The 14,694-nt window shown below is 35.2% G+C and overlaps 1 protein-coding gene across 1 annotated transcript; it reads right to left on the reverse strand.

Moving 5' to 3' along the window:
• Positions 1-470: 470 nt before the first annotated feature.
• Positions 471-11,814, reverse strand: LOC145671787 (UPF0449 protein C19orf25 homolog; the record flags this gene model as incomplete). Its single annotated transcript, XM_081740996.1, is given in 2 exon segments — positions 471-3,945; positions 11,602-11,814. Coding segments are annotated over 2 exon segments (384 nt in total). The 5' UTR covers positions 11,741-11,814.
• Positions 11,815-14,694: the final 2,880 nt, after the last annotated feature.

Below are 14,694 nucleotides of genomic sequence, written 5' to 3' on the forward strand. Positions count from 1 at the left end.
TTCCGAGAACGAGTGAGCCTTCTACATAAAAGCACATATTATGTGTCCCTTCATGTATACGAAAAAAAATCCATGTCAAACCCAAAACTCCTAATTTTTGGCATATATAATATAAATTGTTAGGGCAGAGAATGTATATTTTTATCAGGTCCCCTACCTGTGAAGTGCACGCTTTTTTACTTTTCTGAATTTTTAATAATTTCTATTTTTTAAAAAAATGGGAACACGTTTAAGGGTTGAAACTTGATGAATGAGCACTTCTATAGCAGATCTCTTTATCCAGAAGAGCTCAACTTCCTGATCATTTACTTTCTTGCAAGAATAGTTTGCTCAACTCAAAACTTCTAACATTAACGACCTACTTTTCACTGTGCTTTCACCTACTTCATGCACAATATTGGCTAATACATAGTCTTGTAGCTTACAATTTGCTGACCATTTTGTTTTTTGTTCCATATCGATAGAGCAACTTCAGATTCGGTAACTCCTTATACCACCACCAAATGGCGCACCTTCAAAAACAAATATGGCTGCCACTGGAAACCTAGTCACTAATTTAAATTAATGGTTGTTTTGAACTAACTATATGGCAAGGTAACTGCACATCCAATAGTAGATTAAAAAAAAAGATTGTCGAGCAACATGCATTGGACCACATGACATGGATTTAATAATTTAAATTGTTAAACTATTTGTCCTGGAAGAACAGTTCGAAAAAGAAAAATCTAAAAAAGCCGACGTTTTCAAGATTCGCTCTTTGTGTCAAATACAATGAAACCTCAAAAGTTCCAAAATATCCCATGAGAGCGTGTTCAAAAATGGCCGCTATCCCATGCGCGCCTCGTTTTCTATTTCAGCTTGTATCTGGCAAACCAATACGGGTATTTTGATTTAGAAGGCACCATTTTACTCTGCTGGAACTTGGTACATCATACATTTAAAATCATACCCAAAACGGTTATTCGTGATCAAAGTTGATAATTTCGGCATTTCAGAAAGCAATTCTGTAGTATTTTGCGATCAAGCTCCTAAACCATTAGAAAATCGTGAAAGCATGTTTATATATTTTTGATTGTGTGCTTCATCAACTACATTTAAAAAAAAATAAATAAAATAAAATCTTAACTGGTGGTTGAACAATTTTTTACATTGGTTCGTCCGGTATTCGCTAGATGGCAGGATATGTGAACACCCACTTTTAAAAAAGACGATGAAAGTCATAATTTCGCTTTGAAATGTTTCATCAATCAAGCATATAAATGAACATGAACAAAACATGTCAGTATTCTGAAATAGTTTAAAACGCATGCATTATTGAATAAAATCCTGTGAAATAAAATATAGAAGCAAAGGTGATAGGTAAAACGATTAATCGTCATGCTCTTCATCAAATTCCTCATCCGGTTGTGATGTGAGTTTGTTCAAGGAATTCTCTCACACAAGAATTAAGGTTGGCATGCTTACATTCACAGGTTTCAACATCACAATCTTTGCGAGGAGTTATTTTGCACTGGCGGTCAGTCAAATTAAGTACTACTTCAGAAGCTGGTGGAAGACTTGTTGGAATAGGAGAGAGTCTGTCTGTCTTTGACGCACCATCCTCATTCACTTTGGTCCATGTTGTTCCCCAACCACTGATGCACTTGCAGATAAACCCGAAGGAAACGTTGATCAGGCAGCCGCACTGGTTGGTGGTAAATTTGCTAGATGAAAATTAGAAGAAAGCTTTTTCCCAACTTCTCTGTTGTACATGTTATATTTCAGAGTGTCTAATGGGGATGCTTTATCACTTCCATGAAGTCGCAGCAAGAAAAGTTTCCAATTTCAGTAACACACTATGGCGTAAGGTTGGTTTCACTGAAAGCTAAAACAGAAAATCGGAGCACACTATCCTTTTGAAGTAGCTTAAAGGTACTTTCTTGACGTTTCTAAAGATCGCTGATGTGGTGTCTCACCCAGTGGCCGAATGAGGAAAAAGGAAGCAGTCTTTCAGTGGTCCAAGAGTATTTTATATTTTGCCAGGCGTAGTAGCATCTTTCTTCAATGTTGGCCATTTTCGGATTTACAGAAAACAATGACGTTCCAGAATGTCCACAAGCGATTAAAATGGCCAGCAAGTCTGAATCTGTTCCTATAATTACAACAGAACTATGATTTCGGCTCAGATCTATTGCCGTATTGCATCTATTGGTGAACTGTTACCACACTTTTGCTAAAGTATGACTTCAGCATGTTAATCAATTCTGCTTTGCTTTCAAAGCTCAAAACCAAAAAGTTCCTTTATACCTCTTGATACTGTCCCCACACATCCTTATATCAAATTCCATCTTGTCACTAGTTGGATTAAATAATAACATATAGTACTGCAGGATAACGACCTTAAGAGCTGCAAGCTCCTGATTGAGGCACCAGTGGTGAATTTCATCAGGTGCATATCTAAAACGGTTGTGTATGTTGGAACAAACAGTCTGCTGTGTTTTCCGTCCATTTTTCCGGTTTACTTATTAACTAGATAAAACGTGTCCATTTTATATTTTCATTTACCCCTTTGTGAATCATTTCATTTACCGTCAATTGATTTCTAATGTATACAGTCCATTTGTTTATCTGTACTTCTACATATATTTATTTGTACGATACAATATAACTTTGTGTTCATAATAAAAGTACTTATAATGAAATCTAAAATCCCATTTTTGGGGAAATAATATTCTCATACACAGATGTTATGGAGAGAAATTGTACATTTTTCTAATCAGCACCCTCTGAGCACATCTACGTCAGAGGTCTCACTCCAGAAATGTTCAACTTCTGACCATTTCCCTTCTTGCAAAATTCATCTGCTAAGATAGAGGCTTTTTTTCGTATATGACCTACTTTTTTCAATTTCACCTTTTCATATTTCTTGGATGACAATGGCTAATGCACAGTCTTGTAGTTTACAAATTGCTGAACATTTAGGTTATTATTCCACATTGATAGGATAATAACGGTCTAAGAAACATCAGATTCGGTAACCCCTTCCGACATTACACAATGGCGCACCTCAAAAACATATATGACCTCCATTCTAAACTTACTGTCTATACATTTCAACTAATGATTATTTTGAACTACCAAGATAATAAGGTACCTGGACCACTTGACATGGATTTACCCCGACAGAATTCATATTGGTCACTTTGGCGTAACAATGACCATATTAAATCTTCAGCCCAGCATCCGTTTGGTAGAACTGAGGAATATTAGTGAGGATGGCAAGATTCGAACCCGGAACCTTCTGAACGGTAAGAGCAAATATGCTAACACTCCAGTACTATTGTTAGTTTTGACTTTCATTTCACCCCGTCACTTCAAATGCATGCAATGCTTTGAGAGTTTTTTCCTGGTAATATTCAGGGGCACAATGTTCTACGAGCAAAAACAAAGATTTCTTCCTACAAGATTATTTTACATTACACTATTCTCATTTATTGTATTAAACACTACTATTTTGCATACAAAATCAAAATATATAAATACACAAGATTATTTCTCTTATATAGATAAAGCTTCACGGATTATGTACAAGATTTAACATAATTTGAAATAAAGATTTAACATAATTGAAACATAATACATGCTTGCTCAACAGCAAGTTGTCCACAGTAGAGAAATAAAAATGTTATATCCACAAACACTTATATATGAAAACTGTATATCACTGCAATGCATTCTTAGCCTGTCTTCTTATTTCGTCAGCCATTTTTCGAAGTTCTTCGTCGCTATCTAATAATACGTCATTCTGGTGTTTTAGTTTCTGTAGCGCTTCAGTCAAACTTTGATTCACTTCAACGAATTTTTTTACTTGTTCATACACAATATCCGGGTTGATAACTTCACTTCCTGTCCTTACCGGCGAAGTGTGTCCGAATTCACCACTCACCTTCCTAGATGATTTAAACTCTGAAATAAATAAAATTGAACAATTAATCAAATTACCATCAATATGCCATTATAAAATTAATTACATTTCTTACCATTATTGCTACTTCTGTCTGTCTACCAACAACCGGCCTATCCCATCTGGAATCGAACCTTGTTAAGCCCGTCTTACATAGCCTCGAACTGAAAACTCCAAGCAACTATAGTCAGTATAATATTTCAAAAGTCTAAAACAATCGTTAGAGCACTGAAACATAATTTTCGCTAGTATTATCGTATCGTTATTAATAGGAACAATAAAACTGTACACAACACTTCTCAAACTTCTTTCAAGAGGGACCACTTTTGTTAGTAAGAATGTCCTATGGATCATCCTATATATGTCTCCTTCGAAAACACTCTTATATTAAGTTTGCAGTATACTTGTACAGGAACACCTAACATAAGGTTTTATTAATACACACATTTATTTACAAGTTTTTTTTTAAAAAAGAAGAAGACATGTCTACAGACATCGTTGAAAATACAATGATGGTTTCAGAATTTTAACAAAGTACCTAAAATGCCCGTTCTTCGTACAAGGAAAATACGTTTATAGGAAATGAATTACTCTCTGTAAATTGGAAATTAAATATATGCCAGGGAAACTTTTAAAATAAAAGATGGGATCAAGGAAAAGTGAATTTGCCAGACAGTTAATTATATGCCAGTGATATGTTTAAAACGTAACAAGTGAAAGTAAATTGCTACAGGTAAAACTTAGTGAATAGTATATTAAATGGAATTTGAAAGTGTTAAATAATAATAACGTTAAACAGAATGTCGAAACGTAAAAGAGGAGGCAATCTTGCCAATTGTGATTCTAAAAGAAGGATGCAGAAAGCAAAGCAAAAGAGGCAGAGATTATAGTGTCAGGTGAGGCATTCCGTTATGATCCCACTAAAGAGTACAACAAACACATACACGTTGTCTTTGGTAAAATGAATCACTACAATTTTCTTCATTTGAATTTAATAGCATTATTGTTGCTTTTCTTTTTAAATGAATTTCCGTTTACCAAATTTTCCATTCTTGCATAACCGTGCACTTCATACATAAAAGTACGAAATTTATTAAATAGTCACAAATAAATTTATAGCGTCACCTATCTCCTATAAACATATTTCCCCGTGCGAAGAACGGGCATTTCAGCTAGTTAGTAATAGATGTAATTAACTTGTGTGATACTATGAACTTCCCTTTATAATTTGAACGTTCTTTCATGTTACTAACAGATACGAGAATAACTAAGATATTAACGTAATTTGATACAAGATATTAAACATTCGTCGGAACAGATATATATATATATATATATATATATATATATATATATATATATATATATATATATATATATATATATATACTTGCGCACAACCTACAAGATGAGAGGGTTAAGCTGAACAGTTGTGGGGCCAGGAACCCCTGGAAAGGTTTCCTGCCATAGGAAAGAATTACCTACACATGTTCCAGTACGTAAGGCACAACAAAAAATCAATATTACCGTTTTAAACATTGGCGAAATTACAATATTTTACTATTAATTTTGTTGATATTTGATAGTCAGTCGACTTTAATGTTAATAATCTACGGATTTATTATCCTGAAGCATAAGTTCGTTCGTTAATGATTAGGCTGACCTTCACAAACATGTGACGAGGATTTACTAGATGCTCGTTTCAATAGTTCCATTATTCGGACGAACAATTCGTTCGCATGTAAATTCCGTCAATATCCCGCGTATCTATGGCGTCAGGAACATGCATACAGTTTATAACATTACCTGAGGTGCAGCTACAAAGCAAACACATCAGTTACTGAACAAAACTCTCCACTAACAAAGCATAGAATATTGTTCCGTCTCAAACATCTTCATTATCACATCCTTTTCGGAGACGATTTATGTTAGCTTCTATGTCACTGATTGTAGGTTCACTCTATAACTTAAAACTTTCTTGATATTGTTGAAATTTACACCGAAGCATTGACATTTATTTAAATTTTGTACAGAACTTCACACTAACATGTTGAATGTCCATTTGTTTCGGTTGCCGTACACAGTATACACGCAGTTAAATCACCGCATAGGAATCTAATACTGACAACTTTTTTTTCTCTTTGTTCAACGGAAAATTCGGTGAAATTCCAAATAAACTTTTTAATAACGACTGAATGAATAAGAATATATATATGAAATATAAAATATCAAAAGAATAAATATAGATGAAACAACAAATAAGAAAATAATAATCGTTCAAGATCTAACCTTATTCTGCTAACTGGCCTCATTCCATACTTTCCTTGCTCCTGCAAATTCTTATGACATGACCTTCATCAATTCAAATGGAAGAAGAAGAAGAGCAAAGTAGGCAAATCCACCCAATGCAACGCCATTATTGCAACAGACTAGCAATCAACATAAAACATGTATACACAAGTAATTAAAATATAGTTTAACTATAGAATATAAGGAGTATAGATAAATTAATTCACTATGAGCTTACATTAAACCATCTGTAACGAACAGAGTACGTTACAAACGTATGAGCTTTTTAGTGGCCACCTAGCACAAGTTGGTACGGGTTTTGTGCCATACGTCGAGACTGTATTTCGAAAAATAATCAGTACCAACTGAACCAGGGTAACAAACTAGTATTTTGGGAAGAAACTAAATAATATTAACTTTTTTTTCGATTTTCGTGTGGTACAGCGATATAGCAGCAACGCCAAAATAAGCGAGCGTATATGTATCGTGTAAAGCCAGAGTGAACCAACTCCACTTTCCGCCGATTTGCGGATTTAGTATTATTTGGGTAGTGTAGGTATGGTTCAATTTTGTAGAGGCAGAGAGAACTACCGGAAGAGTGTGTAAGACAGCGAGATTAAGTAACGAAAATATCACCATTCGAAAACAACCTGTATTTGTTTGTGCCACACTGAACTAAGAGACGTAGAACATGGCTGCCAGCAGAAGCAATCGTGAACTAAGGGCCAAGAAACCTAGCTGTAATAACATGGAATTTCAAGAAGACACGAGTGATATTAGTGTTAGTGGATCGGAATATGCTCCTAGCACTGACGAAGGTAAGGAAAACTGTTACTTACTACTTTCTTAAAAGTAATATGTAATATTACTACATTGTTGCTTTCCAGTCGCTATCTGTTAAGAACAGAATTGTGCCATAGTGAACTAAAGGAAAATTGTCCAAATAATCTGTAAATGAAGAATTTGATGCATAAAAATTCGCCAAATGCTGGAGATTAAGAGTAGCTACACGACAGTGAAAGTACTTTTCGTGAACACATGCACGCAATGACTCCATGCATTAATTTTGGAGATAGTTCACTATGGCATGACAATGTTCTCTATATTAGTTTGGAGATAGTTCACTATGAAACGATAATGTATCTATCGGGCCGTTCTGTTTCCGGTTCTCACATTTCAGTGGGCTATGATTCCAGCGTTGCCAAGTTGCCAAAACAGCCGAATGCTTGCAAAGTGCTTGTTCTTACCACGAAACAAAACTACCCAGTATTTTCTTGTTATTTTTGTAGAAGCGAATAAATTAAACATTTGTAATGAATCAGATATGAGGTTCTCTCTGGTCCCCCCTGATCTGACTTTCTGGTGTTTTTAATCAGAAATGTGGTTCCCAAACAGACATTTATGTCAGTTCATATTATTAACAATTTGTTTTCAATATTTTACTTCATTTTTGACTTATTGGTAAGAGGAATTCATTGTATTTTGATTTGAATTGTTATTTATGGCCAGTAGGCAACTAATGCTCAGGCCAAGAGAGGGAAGGGGAACGATGTGAAAAGGCAGCAGTTTTGGCTTTACAGAAGGTACCATTCCAACATTCGCCTGGTGGGACTGAGGAAACTTAGGGAACACTTCGGTCAGGATGGCCTCTCGTAGCAGGATTCGTTTGCACGCACGGCCCCTAGTGCTGCTTGGCAGGCAGACACTCTACAGGAAAGTGAATTTGAATAAGTGCAAAGTTCCATGGTTGAAGATAAAGGAAATAAAAGTTGAAAAGTATAATCCTGGAATAACGTGTTATAAGATATCATTCAATATGGACGAATATGATTCCGTCAACTTTAAAGAAATGTGAAAGGACGACCAAAAGATCTGGGTTCAGTACATTTATCCTCTTTGTATCCTTCTGGACATTCCATAAGCGCAGCAAAGAAGACAGATCTTCTTTATCTCCTACAGTTTGTTCCACCAGTTCACCACCCATTTTACTAGAATCTGCAATCAGTAGAAGATTGTCGTGCTGAAGATCATGAACTTGAAAATTACCATAATCATGGTTTCGACAATGATCATGAATTTCATGATATGGTATAAAGGGTTTCCGCTGTTGCATTGCTAAGGTTTGAAACATTTTCTAAAACTATTTTCCTGTGTTATAATACGTAGTTGAGTGCACTATGTACAAAATCGTATGTAAGTATAATGCCAAACTGAACTAACTACAAAGCACTGTTTTCCGATATATCTTTCATGTCACAAAACTTGTTTTTTTTTTTTTTCATTCAAATACTTTATGTACACATTTTTAGTTCTTTTGTAAAGCAAGTTCAGAAAAGAAACTAATGAAATCAATGTCCAGGATTTTTCAATATAACGCCAACTTTAACCATTATTTTCTCCATGACGAACACTCTGTTGTTTGGTTCACTCTGGTTTTACACGATACATATGAAAGATAACTATATAAGATACCATATTCCGTCGACGGAATAATTGTAAATAACGTACGGCACCAGCATAGACACAACTCTCTCTTACGCGCATACCCACGAGCTTGGCCCTGTATCGCTTACATACCATTCATGCTTTTTTTAGTGGCGCCTTAGCACTGATTGTATTGTATACTTTGCAGGCATATGTCCGGACGCTGTATTTATACGAAAACCATAAAATTGTAATTTTTTAAACAATTATTTCTAATGGTGTCCTTAAATACCATCTATACTCAGTAGGGGTATTTTCATATCGCACCGCACAAGTCTTTTGGAGGACAATAAGAAATAAATTAGTGAAAGAATCCTTCAACATTTCGAGTTGTGTTTCTAAACTTGACTTGCACGACGAACTATTCTGCACCTGAACCTCTCCGGTAAGATTATACAGGACGTGAGAATATTATTCCCATTAAAAATGAATGCAGTTTTAGTATACGGATCCATAGATTTATAAAATGTACAGAAGAAATCTCTAATAATATCGTAATAGAGTAGTGTATAAGTAACGGAAATATGTTGCGCACATACCTCTGAGATGAGTATTTACGTGGAAATATAGAAATGAAAATCGAACCTGAAGTGCACATAATCTTCAATAAGGTAATTACAGATGAATATGTAGTTTGTGAAACGTTCATAATAAATTACAACAAATATTATATCTGGGTGTTTTTTAAGCAATTGAAGCAGTTTGTGCTTTTACGTCCGACACGGATTCGCACATGAAAAAAAAAAAAAAAAAAAAAAAAAAAAAGAGTAACATTCTACAGAAACATTTACGTCGAGGCAGCCATAATGCACAGTGTATAAGCTGAACGAACGTGGTTCAGGATATACGAGAAGCAAGGGTTAAGAGGCGGAACCATTGAAATACTGCTGATATTGTAGGGGCACACTGACAGATTGTGTGTGTAACAAATTTCTTTAAAAAAAATTCTAGCGCCCACCTTGATTTTGCGGAAATTGTGAAAAAGGTGGAAAACAACAAGCCCTGCGGGGCTCCTAACCCCCCTCGCTCGCTCAGCTATGTTAGTTAAAGTAGCATCACTTCTTTTTAGTGATCACCTTGTTATGTAAATTGTGATAAAGGCATGAAACGAGCCCTGCGGGGCTCCTAACTCTCTCACTCGCTCGGCTGTGTTAATATAGCATTAGTGCCGTTTAGTAGCCACCTAGCACAGGTTGGTTCTAGGAATGGCCAGAAAGTTCCGGTTTCGATAGAAACGGTTGCACACTTGGATCTGAAAACCCGGTTCCAGACCTGTAAAGGAGGCACAAAGTTCACCTTCACAACAATGCAAAATGCGCTTGTACCCTCCGCCCAGACCCAGAAAAAATGTTTGGTCTACCTGTGGGTATTTAGCCAAATGAACTTGCCTGCTTACGGAATGAGATTGCCAGTTACTGGTAGCAGGGTTGGCTGGTTTAAACCAAGGTTTAAACCAGATGGTTTTTTCAAAAAAACCAACTGGTTTAAACCAAAAAACAAAAAAATGTTCGTAAAAGTGTATGTGTTTGTAAAATCTTGATGAACACACATTTGTGGTTATCACGTTTCACTCCCGTATATTATTCGTATTATATTCAGACCTAAATTCCCCATTCATTACTCAAAAAGATTATACTACAAAAGCAACTTTTTTTTACAAGTTTATAAATGTTTGTGATTTTTTTGTAGTTGTTTTTATTATGTAATTGCAATCGAAGAAAAATTCTAAATATTGTTTCGTTTCAATGTTTACTATTGATAAAATACATCGAAAATGCCGTACTTTTTGTGTGTGTGTGGGGGGGGGTGTCATACAGACCCCACGAGAGGCATTTAGTGAAATAAGTATCTTTGGTATCTATTTATGTATAAATGAGTCTGAGCCAAAGTGGACTCAAATAATTCGTATCTTTATTCCCTTTTCTTATTGTTATGCAGATTAAGTCGGTGTATTTCTTTAATTTGGACCAATAAAAGTCGTTGTTAACTATCTTGAACTAGATTAGTTCTTCTGTACTCCGTCGTACTTTGAAATTGTTCATATGTAATTAATTCTGTGTAACTGTTTTATCTTTTTGTCCTTCTGAAATGACTCTTGACAGTTATATTAAGAAGCATGTAAAGATCAGTACAACGTATTTTTTTTTATCAGGATTCCTTCATGAGTGAGTCGGCAGACGTATCACATTTGTGGCCAATTAGTCCTGGTTCCGAGTTCAAATGGAGGACAATTTCTCTCGGATGTAACTCGAGAAGCGGTTTTTATTCCGCTTTAAGCTTATGTGACCCCTTCCCGCATAACCCGGTTGTTGCATAATAACATCAAGGCGAAACAAACTTATTTCTGTCCATATATGATATGAATATATAGAGCAAATTATTTAAACCATAAAAACCTGGTTTAAACCCAAAAAACCGTTTTTTTTAATAAAAACCATGGTTTTTGCCAACCCTGACTGGTAGTTTAGCCAAATGAGACACGCGGCAGCGCCCCGAGCCCCTGCTTGTCACTTCCACCATTTCATCTAACACACTGTTCACAGTCTACCAACAGTTCGGATTTAGCGTAGGGATGGCCACAAAATCTCGGTTCACGCGGAACCGGTTCCAGACCTGGATTCGGAAAACAAGGTTCCGGATCTTAGGCACCGACTCCGACCATCCATAGTTGGTTGATGTTGTGCAGACCTGTTAAAGTGAAGCTGCACGGAATGTAAAAACACAGCTAAAAAGTGATTGCTGAAGGTACAGAATGTGAAAGCAGAGAGAAAGAATAAAGTTTTTTTTTTTTTTTTTTTTTTATGAATTTCTATGTAAACCCGTATTGTAAAACTATACGAAATAATGTACCTGTATCCCTCGTCTTAACCAAACTTATTTCTTACCCTTGCCACAATAATCGTCCTTGAGAGTAAACACTATATCGTCACATGGAGCATTTTTGACGTCTTCTGCAATCTGTTCCGAAGTTGGCGATGCAGGTCTCGTAGGAATATTAGGCTTCTTTTTGAACATCATATTCATCAATATAACTCTTAATCACATTAAACCATCCACGATTTCTATCAACTCCTTTCTTCTTCTCGTCTTCTAAACCGTTAACGGTTAAACAGGATGGTGCACCAGCCAGAAAGACATATGTGCTACAATTGCAAAATTTGCATATGCATCTCACAATGATGATTTGTGATTAAATGAACAAATTAAACTAAAATAGGGCCAATCCTACCATCTTCTGATATCTGTCTGATATAAATTCCTCCTGACATTTTTCCGATAAGTGTTTTACAATGTCCTGATAACAATCAGGTGGCTGTTAAACCCTATCAGCTGGTTGGTACTTTGACAGGAAGTTCAATTGCCTGTTAACAGCTATCAGCTACTTGTTAGTTGTCGTGTAGTGAATCATGGACGAAATCGAAGAATTGTTGATGGGTCCGAGGACGATGAAGAGATTATTCAATATATAGCGAGGCCTAGAAAACCATTTTAGCTCGAATATATGCCAATTTATAACGATAAGTAGTACCCGTTGGCTACAAGTCCCCGCACATAAGCGCCATGTATTTGTGTAGTTAGAAGATGAAGAAATATATTCTATATAAAATATAGTTTAATTATTGAAATTGAATTATATATAAAAACATATCTAAATTATTAATCTAATTTACATAGTTTTAGAGGTTGAATATCAAATAAATAAATTAATTAAAAGCTCAGATTGTATTATTACGTGCAGTATTATAAAATGGAGTGTAATATGTAACGAAATTAACGTTATAAATTTTAGTTATAAATTTGACGTTTCAATTGTTTTCCGTATGATCAACAGAAAACCAACCAATCAAATGGTCCGTTAAAACCTTGCTTCGGGTTAACTATCTGACAGAGTATATATCAGGCACAGTATATTGTAGAACGAACCACGGGTTAAAGTAACTGACAACTTCCTGATGGTAGTAGATATCTAATTCTGACTGATAGTAATCAGAAAGAATATCAGGATATTGTAGGACTGGCCCATAGAGGACGCAATCGAAAAAAAAAAAGGGCAAAATCAAAATTCGGAAGGAATTCAGAAAGTGAATTAGATGGAGAATTAGGTTCTACAAAAAAAAAAAAAAAAAAAAAATCTACAGAAAGGACTATAGACGAACCTAGAAAGATTGAACAGGACTATTCAATACTTCATATTTACACATTTAAAGGAAAATTGTTCAAGGCACTTGAACAAGAGTCTCGAATGGACTTTTACGCCCATTCGTGAAACAATTTTTACACGATCATAGAGTATTGAATGCTTTTGTATTCTTGTAAATAGATGGCAATCCAAAACAAGTGACTGTAACTATGAAAACAAATGAAAGCGAAACTGCGTACTGATATAGTACAGACCTGCGCATGAATAGCTATAATATTAGCATATTTTTCGTAACTTTCTGCAGGCATTTGTAATTTAATAGATTATACTAAAAAAATTTGAATACAAGTCAATTGATTTTGCTGCAATCCCATCGAATTTTCACTAATTATTTTGTCCCTTTTACATTAAATGCGGGTTAGGTTAGCGGACGTTAAAAAAGTAAAGTGCTACTTAGGAGAGACGTACTCAGGTGGTGGGTCCTGGGGGTCCGGACCCCTCCTTCCTGAAATTTCGACTTTTGTGTAATTTAGCCTATTTTTAGGAATTTTAATATAAAATACCTTCATATTGAGTTTGGACCCCTCTCGAAATAAATTCTTGCGTACGCTACTGCTGTTTAGGAATAAAATCGTTCCCTATACTAAGCTTTTTTAAAAAATCTAATTCTTCAAATGGCGTGCTTTTGACAGAACCACACTCTAAAAGAAAAAAAATCGAACTGTTTCCTAAAATTGTGTGTATCACGAGGTGAAGGCTGCGTTTTGATGCTATTTATGCTATGACATCGAATACTGTTTAAAGAAAAGGATGAAATTACAGAAAACCAAATAAAGCAATGATAATATTTTTTCAGCTACTGGACTTAACTCCCATATCTGTATCAGACTTTCTTCACAAATCTATCCCATATTTGGTACTGGTTAAGAATAACCTGTCAAACGAATAGTAATTTTACTGTTAAAATGTGTGACTGCGTATGAAGGAGAATTGTCTGAGATACCGTAATAATTTCCACTGTCGGAACAAGGCTGTATAATGTAGGAAACATGTATTTTATGTTTAGAAGTTTAATGTTACCAGTATCAAATCATTACAAGAGCTATAGTTCAGTTCCAATGACTGAATACGATGTCAAGGGTTAGTTGCACTTTTCTCATTTATCCATGATTCTTGTTCTTATGTTTCTTGCACTATAACATCCGCCTGCTCCGTACGGACGTACTCCCCCGTGGGCCCCTTCAATACTACTGCCCTGACACTCTTAAATAGCATTCTCGACTTTATTTATTATTATTATTATTATTATTATTATTATTATTATTATTATTATTATTATTATTATTATTATTATTATTATTATTTGCACTGTCTTGTATGTAGCATATGTTAGGATGCACATTTGTACCTTACGGGAAAGTACTGGTAAAATTAATCTGCAAGCGTGAAAGCAACCTCTACCTTAAGAAATAACTTCTGAAATACTACGTGTGGATTTCGTGATAAAATAATTAGATTGCAATAGGATAACATGTAATCATTTCCAAAATGAAGTTAGAGGGGCCAGATCCAACCCTATTATAGTTCATTTGCAAGCCTACCGTGAAAATTTTAGGGGGTCAGCAAAAATTTAGGGGGCCGGCCCCCTTAGACCCCCCTGGATACGGGCCTGGTGACCAGTCTTATGTCTACATTTCCTTCTAGAAATCATAAGCAAAAAAGATGAAAGTGATGAAATAAATATTAAATGGTTAGAATATAATGACATAATTATTATAATTTAATAGAGGTAAAAGGAACATTTCATGGTTAGGGTCGAAATTGACGGTGCAAAATC

This window comes from Thermobia domestica, chromosome 2 (genome assembly GCF_964235325.1).
Source record: "Thermobia domestica chromosome 2, izTheDome1.hap1.1, whole genome shotgun sequence".
Taxonomy (NCBI): Eukaryota; Metazoa; Arthropoda; class Insecta; order Zygentoma; family Lepismatidae; genus Thermobia; species Thermobia domestica.